Source organism: Rattus norvegicus, chromosome 6 (assembly GCF_021556685.1).
Source record: "Rattus norvegicus strain SHRSP/BbbUtx chromosome 6, alternate assembly SHRSP_T2T, whole genome shotgun sequence".
NCBI lineage: Eukaryota > Metazoa > Chordata > Mammalia > Rodentia > Muridae > Rattus > Rattus norvegicus.
The window spans coordinates 126,385,033-126,399,052 of NC_141539.1; the positions used below are offsets into that span (position 1 = coordinate 126,385,033).

General features: G+C 38.7%; 1 protein-coding gene across 12 annotated transcripts in view; it reads right to left on the reverse strand.

The window, feature by feature from the left end:
* Window positions 1–429: 429 nt before the first annotated feature.
* The window catches only part of Ppp4r3a (protein phosphatase 4, regulatory subunit 3A), a 63,593-nt gene continuing 50,002 nt past the window's right edge, over window positions 430–14,020 (reverse strand). For 6 of the 12 annotated variants that reach the window (XR_015621951.1, XR_015621950.1, XR_015621952.1 and 3 more), the window contains exons 8-16: window positions 12,902–13,033; window positions 12,699–12,801; window positions 11,043–11,201; window positions 6,841–6,996; window positions 5,723–5,892; window positions 4,726–4,868; window positions 3,361–3,551; window positions 2,734–2,960; window positions 430–1,681 (exon numbers count right to left, since the gene is read on the reverse strand). Coding sequence is in view for 6 of the 12 variants with exons in the window: in XM_087553434.1 (XP_087409560.1) it covers window positions 1,571–1,681; window positions 2,734–2,960; window positions 3,361–3,551; window positions 4,726–4,868; window positions 5,723–5,892; window positions 11,043–11,201; window positions 12,699–12,801; window positions 12,902–13,033 (1,236 nt within the window). In the remaining 6 variants the exon portion in view is untranslated. The remainder of the gene's footprint in view (window positions 1,682–2,733; window positions 2,961–3,360; window positions 3,552–4,725; window positions 4,869–5,722; window positions 5,893–6,840; window positions 6,997–11,042; window positions 11,202–12,698; window positions 12,802–12,901; window positions 13,034–14,020) is intronic. The other 6 variants (XM_087553434.1, XM_087553433.1, XM_087553437.1 and 3 more) reach the window with 1 other exon arrangement.

The window sequence follows — 14,020 nt, forward strand, 5'->3', positions numbered from 1 at the left end:
CCCGTTTTTACTGAGGATAAGCAGCAGCTAGGATAGAAGCACAAAGTGCTTGGCTGGGATAATGTCCTCTCCCGGGCATAAAATTTTATTCATTTGTAACTAAAAGTAAGTTCTGCTTTTCACTTTAAAAATAAGGATTATGGAACTCAGACACTCATTTGAAAGCGTTGAAAACACTTTAGTACGTCTAACAATGAAGACCCTATTTAAGAATACATTGGGGGGAGATAATGGAGCTGAAAAAATGGAAACTGTCCCACCCCATTCTACTATTAAGTTACATACATCACCAGACCCAAAAACAGTGTTTTATAAGGTGCCACCTAATGGTCCTTGGGTGTTTATTTAGGTACCACCACTTACAACACGTATTCCAAAGGGCATATGTTTAAAAAAGAAAGAAAGAAAAGAAACATACAATTAATACAATTTCTCTTACTCTTCACTTTTCTTTTTATTATTCAAAAGTCAAGTATTACTTTTAAATCATCCATCCTCAATTTTGATTTAATGTACCGTCATTTCTCCAAGATATGAAATTTCCGAATCTCTTTGGAATACTAATTTCATGTTTCTAGGTTTAACAAAACTGTTGAAGTTTTAAATTCCACTCTATTTCCCTGAAATCTCAAGACAGCTGCTGATGCAAATTTTAATATAAAATATTTAGTCACAAAATAGTATTGCTTTTGTATGCACATAGTTGTAAGATTACTTTGCTTTTGTCAATAAAAACTATACCATCTTTCATAAAACTCTAAACAAATTAAGAACTGTGATGTAGAACACAAATTACACATGTAAAGCAGGTGCCAGCACGTTAGGCTATATTACATCAAAAAAGTTTTAATGGTCCCAAATATATATATTCAACAACTAATCATACACTCAGGGAGAGAGAAAAAACAAAACAGAAACAAACTGAAACAAAAAGAAAAATTATGACACAAATGACCACATCTAGAATTCCACTCAATCTTTAATCAAGTAGGGACAAATCCCCACCTTGAAAAAAAATCTGCAGTTTGAAGGGCAAAGGGAACAGATTAAAAAAAGAGGATACTTTATTTTGCCCCTCCCCCACAAAGGTTTTCCAAACCTGTTGTAGCTTGACTAAAATGTTCAGAATGTACGATTTTAAAGGCAGGTCTCTTTATACCAAGAAACTGCTGGCATTCTTTACTAGTGAGGAACTATGGCAGAAAGACCCATTCTTCTAAGTCTCAAACGTGGTCCAAGAAAGCAGGTTTTGATTGTAGCAACTGACCAGTCAATCCAGAGTTCCACTGACAAAACCCCTGCCCTGTTGGCTTTTTATTTCCATTTCCTTCCCTGAGAAAAGGGCAATGTGTGGTCCAAGCTGGAGAGCTCACGGGCGTATGTCTTCCCCTAACTGCACGGCATCCCCCTCCTCCTGCTCCTTTGAATTGGCACTTGATGAGCAGAAGTCCAGTGTGGCTGATCTGTCAGTCCTTCACAAGAGACCACTGCACTCTGGTGTGGACTTTGTAGGGGGAGGGGTGAAGAACCAGTTTTGTCAACAGGTACTGATCACAGGCAGTTGCTATTATTAGGACTCAAATTTTGCTTTCTTTGACACTGGTAGTGTGTCTTCCTTGTCTTCATCCTCATCATCATCTTCATCATCATCAGGATAATCTACCAGACCCACAAGTCCTCCCTGTTGAGAAATAAGAATTATTTAAGAACAAACCCACTACATTTGAAAATACCTGATGTTAAACTGAGAAAAAATATAGGCCCAATGCCAGCAGGCTGAAAATCACTCTTATATACATTTCTAAATTTCCCATATTTCTGTAAGGTCCTTTTAAGCTACTTAAAATGGCTTATGACTAAGTGTATAAAATTCCTTTTTTCATGGTATTGGGGTTGAACCCAAGGCTTCATGTATGCTCAGGCCAAGGGCTTTATCTACAACTGTCACATGCGTAGCCCTCTTGTATACCTTTTGAGCCAGGATCTTAAGTTGCCCAGGCAGGCCTTAAACTAGCAATCTTCTAAGTCTCTTGAGTAGCTAGGATTATTGACTTGCAGTACGATGCCTGGCCCAAATGTATTTCAACATAAAAGATAAAATGGTATCAAAATGCAGGGTGGGCAGATAGGAAAGAGATTCTACTGTTTCTCTATCATTATTTCTTTTGGATTTCCCTTTCAGCCCTGCTTCTCAAAAGACAGTACAACTTGAATGACTATGAAAATTCCTATCACTCTGCCTATGCCTTTACCTCAACAATGTTAGACTCAGCCTTACTTCTGAGGGATCTCCTACCTGTGTCAGATGAAATCAGACTGTGGGGCAAGCAAGATAGCACAGTACTTTCTATCAAGCCTAATGACCTAAGCTTGATCTTAGAGACACACACGACAGAAGGAGAACTGACCTCCTCCACACGTGCTTTGATGTGTTCACACATATAAACAGAAACAACTGCTCCCCCTCCCAAATTTTCACCTGGGTTCTAACTGGGAAAGGTAAAGAAGAACCTGTAGTTTATGAATTAAAAAAATACCAAAGGCAGACTATTGATTTGCACTGGACACATAAGTTTAGGGAGTGGTTGTGATGAGGTCTCACCTTCCAGTTCACAACATTTAGCTAATTCCAGAAAAGAAAACCAAAGAGAGAATCCAGGCATAAAGACTGCTGAGCAATCGTAAAGCATGGTAGGAAAGGCAGCATGTGCGGACTCCCAAGTATGTGTGTACCTTTGTGGTAATAGCTGCCGGCTGAGATGTACTCTTAGGGACGGATCCAGGAGAGCCAGGAGAGCCTGGGGACCCAGGTGATCCTGGAGAACCAGGCAGGCTTGTGGCGGATGACTGGCTGGTGAGGTTAGTCTTTGTCCCACTGGACAAGGAAAGTTTGAAACTCGGGCTCTGTCGTCCAGAAAGATTAGTTTTCAGAAGCACCTCCTTTTCTTCACTCTCTTTCACTAAAAACGAGAATGTAGAATACCTGTCACTCACTTCTTTTCCTTAATTCCTCCAAATGAAGTGACACCAAGACACTGGTACCAGCTTCTTTCTTTGCTGAGGACAACCCTGCATGAAGCCCAACCTATGAACAAAGCCTATCCAAGTAACAACACATTATCTAGCAAGTATCACAATGCAGAAGTATGATCTTCAGTATTACACTTAGTATCCATAACCTCCACACCATCTTCCTTACATTAGGAAACTCAGCCGACACCTCGACACAGTCAGCAATTCAGCCGCACCCTGTGAGCCTTTGACTTATCATATATTCACAGTAGCCACTAATCATTTTCTCAAGAAATGAAGGACCAGGGCTGAGAGCCTCAGTTTCCCTTGCCCTTTGTTTCAACATACATTTCTTCCTTTCCATAAATTTACTTATTGGATCCATAATATCGTCATCATTCTTGGTTTTGTCAGATGGAGACACCACAGCTTCTCCGTCTTCCATGTCATCTTCATCTGTGTTGAACCACATCTCTTCTTCATCTTCTAGTGTCCTGGCATCTCGTCGGTATCGATGATTCCTCAAGATGGACCGCATGCTATGAGAAAATGGAAGACTGTAAGGGCTGAGGTACTGCTTAAACAATATCCTGGGCCTGATCACTGGCACCACTATAAGCAAATGCCAAACCACACTCAAACAAATACATAATTAAAAGACGGACCCTATCAAATGTAATATAAACTACTAGAATCAAACTCCCTATTTCCAAAATGGTAACTGTTCTAGATCAATGTACGGATTCCCCCCCCCCCCCCCCCCCCCGAGCTGGGGACCGAACCCAGGGCCTTGTGCCAAATCCCCAACCTCAGAATGTACAGATTTTTGAACCATACTACAGAGGCTAGAGATGGCACAGTAGTTAGGACCTGGATTCAACTCCTAGCACCCAACAGCAGTTCACAATTATTTGTATCTCTAGTTCCAGGGAATCCAGCACACTCTTCTGTTCTCTGTGGTTGTCAGGCATGCCCCTGGTGCACAGACATAAGACATACTTGCAGATCTCTCTCCTCTCTCTTCCCTCCCTCCCCATCTCCCTTGGGAAAACCAACCCAAACTGCAAATATGAATCTAGTTATTTAAGAAGGTATGTGGTATTTTAAATAATCTATACGTAAGATAATATTAAATATGGAGCCTTACTACTATTATCAGTTTATGTTGGTGTCTGAAGATCTTACTATAATTTATCTATACTTTCAGAAACAAAACCAGCATGGGCATCAGCAAGACGGTGTAAAGAGTAAAGGCGCAGGGTTGGGGATTTGGCTCACGGTGTAAAGAGTAAAGGCGCGGGGTTGGGGATTTGGCTCAGTGGTAGAGCGTTTACCTAGGAAGCGCAAGGTCCTGGGTTCGGTCCCCAGCCCCAGAAAAAAAAAAAAATAAGAGTAAAGGCTCGTCCTGCCAAGTATGACAAACCTGAGCTTGAGCCCAGAACCACACGGCAGAAGGAGACAACCCGTTCCTGCTCTCAGTCCTGAGGCTACAGCACCAACACAGTGTACTTGTATGTGAACACAGACACAAAAAATAAAAAATGTTGAAGAAAAAAAAAAAAAAAAAGGCAATGACAACTCCATTTCCCACAGTTTCTCTGCATGCCTTCCCACCTTCTCTCTGCTCGGCAACTCAAATACTGACAAAAAACATGAAAGCCAGAACCACAATCTACTGCTGAACAATGAACACACACATACGTAGTAACTTACCTGTCGAGTTTTGGGTTGTCTTGCCTTTCTCTTTGCTGTTCAAACCTCAATTTTAATCCTTTAAAAGTCTGCACATAATCTACATCTTCTAGTGCTTTCCAATAATTCTCAATTACATGGGCAGTTAATGATTTTATATCTTCCTACAGAAAAGAATTATAGTGGAATAAATCAGATATGAAAACATTAACAAGATTAGGCATTACTGTGGTAATTCCTAAGACTCACCCAAAGTTTAATTGTAGTTAGTGTACAATTTTAAAAGTAGTGAGACAATGAAAATAGAGAGTATATATAATACACTGGCATCTTCCATAGCCTGCAGCTTTTGGTGTTCCTGGGAACTGTCCACAGGTATTTCCAGAGCAGATATCCAAGTCTTAGTGATTCTGGTTCCCCAAGAATGGACACAGTGGTACACACTCGCAATACCAGTACTGTCAGAGCTGTCAGAGATGAAGCCAACCTGAACTGCAGAGTGAGGCCCTCCCTCATCTCTAAACACAAAGTTCTGGAGATGGACGTCTGTGGCAGCCACACAGTAACACAGAACACTGCCCTCAGAGAATGCACTTTAGAATGATGAAATGGCAGGCTCTGCATGTCCCCCTCCCCCCCACACAGGGTTTCTCTGTGGAGCCTTGGCTATCCTGGAAGTCACTCTGTAAACTCAGAGATCTGACTTCCTCTGCCTCCTGAGTCCTGGAATTAAAAGTGTGTGCCACCACTGCCCAGCTCTCAAGTTCTGTATATCGTGTCACAATTCTTCCTTTTGTCTGAGATAGGGTCTTAGGAGTACTAGGATTATGGATGCAAGCCACCACCTCTAGGCTCTATAAAGTATGCCAGATAGTTTTGGGGTTTCTTATTAGTCTAAATTTAATTACTTTTAGGTTTTGTAGCATGATTCTTAAAGAAAATCTCTTGAAATGCCAGTAATACGCAAGTTTCTCAGACATATTAAAACCAAAACCCTAGGTAAGAAGACAGAACCTACCACTCTGATAAATTCAAACATTTCTATTATGGCGGAGTTCATCAGATTGTAACGAGATCCGTTGTTGAGAAATGCTTTGACTACAGGTTCAAATAAAAAACTTTTCATTATGTAGCGGTTATAAAATTCATCTTTTAATCCAATGATTTTTCTCTTAAAACGGAGGGCACCTGAAACACAGAAGTATCGCTGTTGAAACTTCTACGTCTCAGAGTCAACAAACAGAATCTATTTAACAGACAGCCAGGCTCACTTGTGTACAGCATATGAACCTGAACATAAGGATCTTGAGAGGACTGTAAGAAAAGGCATTCGCAACAGTGACGTGTCAGTAGGATGTAAAGTTTATGCTTGTAATCAAACTCTAGGAGTCTGAGAAAGAGGTTTGCTAAGAGTTGAAGGTCAGAGGGGGCTACATAGTGAGTTCTAGGACAGCCAGGGCGAGAATGTGAGGAGACCCTGCCTGCCTTGGAAAAAAAGGTAGTGTATGTTATCATAGAACACAAGTCTTAGAAAGCCAGAAAAGTTCTGGGAACATCAATCACTATCAACCAAAATGTATTTTATTGCTGAGGTAAGGACAGATTATCATAATACTTAGGGTGATAATCCTTTCATCACACTTCTTTAAATACATTTTAAAGCAACCAAAAAGAGCACTGTTTTATTAGGGCAATCCACTTTACTATAACTTTATCTTCAAGTTTTTGGACACTCTTACTATTTTATAGAGTTAATGGTTTATTTGTAGATGTGGTTTAAAAAAAAAAAAAAAAAAAAAGGACAAGAAACCACAAAAATCTGCATGCCCCCAAAATTGCCTTCCCATGGTTTAGATATAAATTTAGATCGTTTTAAAATTCGGTCCTCTACTCTCATTACAGCGAGTATGCTTTTTAACTTTCCCCTAGTTTTCCTTTTAATAATTAGGCTTTAACTTACAGATCAGCAAATATATATTTGCATCTTGAAATATGGGGTGTTACTTAAGTCACCATTCATCAAGATCCAAATATACTTAGACAGCTAGACTTCAGCAAAGCCCTCTTTAACCTACGTGGAATTATCAGTAAGTTAATGCCCCAATTACTGTAAACAGTTCAAAAAAGCATACTCACTTCATGTAGTCACATCGTCTTCGGTTGGCAAGATTAAATTTTGTGTTTGTATTTTGGTTTCTTTGGAGATCATGGAAGTGGCTCGTTAAATTGCCAATTTGTTATTAATCAAGTCCTTCATGAGCAGGTAGCCAGGCAACCATGCTGACACGGTTTCTGGGTGGGAAGGCAGAGGAGTAAAGCAGCTCAATTTCTCTTTAGTTGGCACAAAGAGGTCCACAAGTGAATGCCCAATTAGGTACAGTTGGTTAGAAACTGCCCTAACAATCCAACTTATTTAAGAGTGTGTCTTCATAAAGAAACACTCTGGGCAGGGAGTTTCAAAATAGTTTAGAGTAATAACTGCATTTTATTTTCAAACTACTGAAAAAAAATTTAAAAACATTAAGTAAGGTGAAGACCTTTTAAGCAGCAAGAGGCATTGTTCTGTGTGGTGAATGAAGACCTGACAGGGTTTATTTCTAAAACAGTGATATCTCTTGATTTTGGTTAGCTGGCAAAAGAACTTAGTGGGACAGCTCCACTTGTTTTGATAAAAATCAAAAGCTCAGGCTAAATTCTAAACATTTAGTAAGCTAGAGCTTATTATTATCATTCTAAGATTTAGTAATCTAACTCTGCAGGCTTTGTGGAGACTTGTGTCCTATCAAAACATCACATTAACCCCGATGCTATATATGTAGTTCCAGGCATGTGAAAAGAATTTCCTACCTTTTCAGAATTCAGTGAGGCCAGGACAAGCAGACGAGACCCTTAACAACTCCTTAAAAGCACACCTAACCCAGAAGTGCTGATATAGTAGAAAGTAGTTCTAGGTGATTTTTTGGGGGTGGGATGGGGGGTGGGAAGAGGGAAATGTTGTTTCTCTCTCTTATTTCCATTTGTCCTGATTTACATCAATAATTGTTTAAACTCACCCAACAGCTCCACATCAAAAATAACCAAATACTATTATTTTTTGCTACTGAGTAACAAGTTGTTTTCCAAATGTTACCAGTCAATTCTATAAATTCCAGCCATTCAAGGAGATTTGAGAAACTTCCTAGCCATGCCCAATTGGCATAACCATAGCATTTTAAATGTAAAGCGTACCATTTCCGCTCACAACATCTGCAATCTTCATTAGAACAGAGGAGGAATCTCCTGTGTTCCATTTTGATCACTTGTTTGTAGTACATTGATACAAGATTTCATGGAGTAAGTCTGAGACTCATTGCCACACATGGAACTAATAATGGAAGCTTTGCACAAAAGCCCAGCTTCTTCCTCCATCCCATCCCAGCGATGCTGAGGGCTGAGGTCAGGGCTCTAGTATGCCAGGTAAAGCACTCTACCATTGAGCGCTGCTCTGGCTTTGTAATAAAGCTTTATTCTTTTTACAGAGTTCTGTTTCTATTCTCCATTTAGTATGCTTGAGAAGAGAAATGTGTGTGCCATGGCTCACATGTGGAGGTCAGAAATAGCATTTAGCAGTTGGTCCTCTACCACCATGTAGGTTCAAGGGACCAAACTCAGCAGCAAGCTACTTTTATCCACCAATCTACTTTCTAACAAAACTACCTAGGTCAACATAAAAGTACCCAAAACCTTAAAAAAGCACAGTAAATAGATGCTACATGTATGATGTATATCTAATTTATAAAATTCTCTCTGAAATAGTATACCTAACTAGATTTCAATGTACCATAAGTCTTAAGTCTTGTTTTACCAAATGTATACAATCTTTATAAAGGACTTATTGATGACTGCTATTGTCTGAGATCCTCTCACTCTTAAGTCTGGGAAAAGAGGCCAACTACGAAGAATTTAGGTAACTTGTCAGTTATAAAATATGAATAAAATATATCTAAGATAAAACTGCAGTTTCCAATAGGATTTTCATCTTGTAGAATAATTCTCTACATAGTTCTTATTAGATTATAATTCTTTTTACAATATTGCAAGAAAAGAAGACATAGGAGTGCCTGAACTAAAGAAAAGGCCTTTTATTTTAGCTTCCATGTCCTGACACTCTTCTGCTGGCACTCAGGTTTCCCATGTACAGCAAAACACACCACTCTAGAACAAGTCATTACCATGATTCTCCAAGTTCCATTCTTATTAAATTGGATTTTAGTTTTCACAATCTTTCCTAATAAATTATGCAAACAAAACTAATTATAAATGTTATGCTACCAACTGTAAGGCTTACCTTAGTTTGAGATGATAAGTATATAAAGATTCAATCTCAGATTCAATGAAATATAATAGTAGCTGGTGTTTAGTTTCCCTTCATCTCCTGCCCCCTCTTTGGAGACAGGTCTATGTAGCCCTGTCTTGAACTCAGACAGGCCTGCCTGCCTACCCTTTGAAGTACCAGAATTATAGGTGGCACCGTACCTGATTATTTGTTGAAATAAAACTATCTAAATTTAGCCTATTCATTCAGTTTCTCCCTTCCCAAATTCCTTTCCTAGACAAAATTCTTTATGGTGACTTAAAAGAACTTGACCTTGGCACCATCACCTCTCCTATGGTAAGTATATGGGGAAATGTTTCACATGTCTGTTGTTCTGCCCACATGTATGTCTAGGTACCATGTGCCTGGTGCCAGAAGCGGGTGTCAGCCAGTTATGAATTGTCATGTGGGTGCTGGCAATCAAATTCAGATCTTCTGGAAGACCAACTTAACCACAGAGTCATCTTTTTAACCCCCAAGCCCTTCTTTGTCTGTGCTGAGCTCACTGGTAGAAGATGATTTACTGTTTGTAGTCTTCAGAAAATCCTAAGTCTTGTAGTAATATAAATGCTATGACTAATATTTAGTGTTCTGAATAGTCAGTGGAAAATAAATGAATCCAATATTCTCTATCTTTTCAACTTACAAAAAGACACATTCCAAGTACATGTATGTTCATCACATGTGTGTCAAAGAAACTCGTTAAGCGAAAACATGAAGCCTTAAAAACAAACAAAAAAACCCAAAAACCAACTTACCTTTAAAAGCCAACTGGTAAAAGTTACTTGGCAGTATCCCAGCCTCCAGAGGATCCCTAAACTTGGTCAGTCAACTTACCAATAACTATTAGATATGCAAACTTATTACTCAAGAAGTCTGGCTACAGCACAGCCAAAGCGCTATGAGTTAACCTACTTCTAATTCACAAGCATGATTTACTATAATAAACTAAGGTCTCAACATTGTAAATATCAGCTTTAAAAGAAAGGGTAAGAATGATCTTAAAAACAAACAACAATCTTGTTAAAAATGTACTGTTGTTCTTGGGCTAAGGGTACAGTGCAGTGGTCAAGTGCATGTAAATGTTTTCGGTATTAGACTTAATTGATAGTACTTCACACAAATAAAAATCACTGCGTGTAAAGCTGGAATGGTAGCTTGCACCTAGAACTCCAGCACTCTGGCAGTCAAGGCATGAGGATTGCTGTGAGCCTAATGCCAGCCTGGGCTGCAGAAACACTATCGATAAAAAGTTAAAACAAGGGCTGGAGAGATGGCTCTGTGGTTAAGAGCACCCGACTACTCTTCCAGAGGTCCTGAGTTCAATTCCCAGCAACCACATGGTGGCTCACAACCATCTGTAAAGAGATCTGATGCCCTCTTCTGGTGTGTCTGAAGACAGCTACAGTGTATTTATATATAATAAATGAATAAATCTTAAAAAAAAAAAGTTAAAACAATAACAAAACAAATACCCCACCCCAGCAAACCAAAAACAAAAGCTATGTAGCTATGAAATAGTTCACAAACCTTCTCCATAAAGGCCCACATGTACACATTTTAGGTTCTGTGGGCCACGTATAATCTCTGTAATATTTTTTCTTTTATTAAACTGCTTTTAAAGAAAATATTAAACCATTTTTTCAGTTTGTAGGTTATACAAAAGAACAGACCACTGGTAGTTTTGGTTAAACTGTAGTTACTTACCACTTGGCTCAAAAATAATAGACCAAATCAGCAAAGAAGGATTTAGTGGAAGACCATTAGTGGAAATATGACTTGACCTGGCAGATACCTTCTTGCCACTCAACTCTGTATGAATGAAGTTCTTCCTTATCTCCTGCCAAACTATGTCATCAGAGCATGAACTTGCACTAATGAACTTGTCTGATGACCCTTCAGTCAGTCATGTTCTTAGCAATGAGCTTTAAAGCTATAAACAGAATAATAGAGGAAGATAAAGAATTCTTTAAGAAGCACTTACATAACGCCAAGAAAGCATGCTTGGAGGCCATAAGAACTAGCACTCTGCGAAGAATGTCCTTATTGATAATATAGTTCTTTATGTGGTAGGTATGGTGCTCCACACAAAATGTTAGCAATTCCAATACAAGTGCTAGTAACTGCGCAGTCTGAAAATCATCTAAAATAAGCAAAACATGATCATATGTATGTCGAACAGACAAAAAACAGTATAAGAAATCACAGCAAACACCCATTATCTTTGGTGTAATTATGTCTCTCTGCTCCCCCTGATTTCATTGCATTCTGTTTTCTTCATATTCACAATGAGCTTCTAACAAAAGGATACTTATTAATCTTTATTCGTTAGAGTCAGCAAGTCTCTAAAAGTTTTTTCTACAACCATTGATTATAGCACAGTACCTTCTACAAGTTCTGTTGTCTTAAACATGTTAATTTGGAAACGGGCCTCAAATTTTATCCAATATGAATAAACACCCACAGAAATAAGATGGTATTTCAAAGATTTGATTTCTAGGGTTACACAAGAGTTTATTTAATGTGCTGGGCATGTTAAATTCTAGCACTTCAGAGACAGAGAAAAAAGGTAAGTTTTCTTTTCATAATCATACATCAACACTATTACAGTTTTTATTAATACATGAATAATAATACTATAAATTGAATGTCTTAAATTAAATATACTGAATTGTAAAATTAAGGGAAAATAATGTATGGGTTCCTAGATAAGAGCCTCAACAGCTATTTCCCAATGACATTAAAACTATCCCCACCCCATCCCAAGGAATAAACTACCAGAGTTTGCTATAAGAGTTTGCCATGCTGTTGGGGATTTAGCTTAGTGGTAGAGCGCTTGCCTAGCAAGCATAAGGCCCTGGGTTCGGTCCCCAGCTCCGAAAAAAAAAAAAGACAAAAGACAAAAGAAAAGAGTTTGCTATTTACTGTGGCACACACTTGTCCCAACACTGGAGAGGCTGAAACAAGAAGACCTGAGACCAACATGGATCCCTTAACAATATCTCTCAATCAATCAGCCACCTGACTGACTGACCAGGAAAACAAATTACTTTCTTTTGTACTTTTCTGTTAGCTGCGATTATGGTGCTTTTAAACAAAATTCACCTTAAAAGTCTCTTGAAAACACATGACTAAATCTCACTCAATTTAATTATAAAACTTTAAAGATTGTTACCTCCTTCTTAGGATGTATCCTGGTGTCCCTGTCTCTGTCTTTCCCTTTAGAGACTTATTATTTTAAAAGATTTATTTATTATGTATGCAATGTTCTGCATGCACATACACCTGCAGGCCAGAAGAGGGCATCAGATCTCAACCTCTGAACCATTTCTCCAGCTCTATTTTTTATTTTATATGCATTAGTGTTTTCCCTAAATATATTTCTGAGCCCATGTGTGTGTGTGCAGTGCCCACAGAAAGCCAGAAGAGAGTGTTACATGAGCCGGTAAAGTCTTTCTGGAGTAAAGACTGTTGTTAGTTGCTGTGTTAGGTGCTTAGAATCAAACCAGGGTCCTCTGGAAGAGGACCAGTGCTCTTAACCCTTGAGTTATTTCTCTAGACCCAATGTCTTAAATCTAGTTACTCAACATCAGCTTTAAGTTTCACAATTCAAGAAAACTATGAAGCTGTATTATCTTACCTTTACTAGGCTTATCTTCTGTTGTATTTGCTAGTAAGGGAGCAGTGAGAACATGCATACAGTGCTTGTAGAAGAAACCCAGAAATTCAGTCTTTTCTGTTTTCTATGGAATCAAAAATACTTTGATGAACTTTAACTGTATTGGTTCCTACTAGCAATAAAACAGATACTACTATGAAAAAGGAGAAATGGCTATGACTCACATTGGCAGTGGCTAGCATGTTCTCTGGGTCAACTAAAGTTCGAAGCAGGCCCATAAGTTGGACTGCTCCTCCAAGCTCTGGATCTGTATCACAAATCATATGTTCTATAATGAGGTTGATGAGCAAAATATCCTGGTGACAAAAATACACATAATACAGATTACTAAGACAGATATTGTGGCATTACCGCTACCTCTAGCTGTCTTGTTAACCTCAAGTAAAAAAGAATGACTGATCATTTAACAGGATAGATGGAAGTGTCTCTTTTGCCTGATGGTGGTTCAAAGACAATAAATAGTACCAAAAGAAGTTTAAAAGTCCTCCTCCTCCACTCTCTGAGACAGGATCTTACTATGCAGCTTTGGCTGGCCTAGAACTAAAAGGCACAACTCATAAAGATCTGCCTGCCTCTGCCTCCCCTGTGCTGGGATTAAAGGAGTGTGCCACCACCTCTGGCTTTTTCTATTACCTTTAAACTCATCTCATTAAAGAAGGGAGGGGGGACCAAAACAAAACAAACCACAAAGGTCAGGGTGGGTGTTAAAATGTCTTGCTTCTGTACTAACTTCATCGACCTTTTGTAGAAAGCTCATGAGCTTCACATGTATGGCTTCATGTATGTATGTTAAGACTACTTAGCTAGAATTTATAAGCCTGCTTTGGTTTCACTGCATTTACTTTTATAGTTTTCCTTTATGGAAATAACAAATTGAATAAAAGGAGACTAGAGTGTATAGAACAATAGTATATTATGTGGATTCCAAATGTCAAAGAAAACCAACTTCTGTTTTTCCTAAGGACCTTTTAGGGATGGTGTTCTTGGCCCAAAGGACAAAGAAAAACTGAGGGAGGTAAAGCGAGTAAACTCTGTCCATTTGCCTATATATGCTAGGGTAAAACAGACAAGGACAAAGAAAATACAGACAGTATATGGAAATGATTGGAAAATGAAATCCAGAGGCCTTATGCATGTTTGTGAAGTGTGAAGACACACAGGCATGTCTGCTCACCCAGTGGCTACAGGGCCTACAAGAATAGCCTTTAGTTTTAATTACTCAAGATATTCTGGTTCTTAAGATAGGACTATTTCATAGAAGAGAAATATAAAGATTCAGTAAT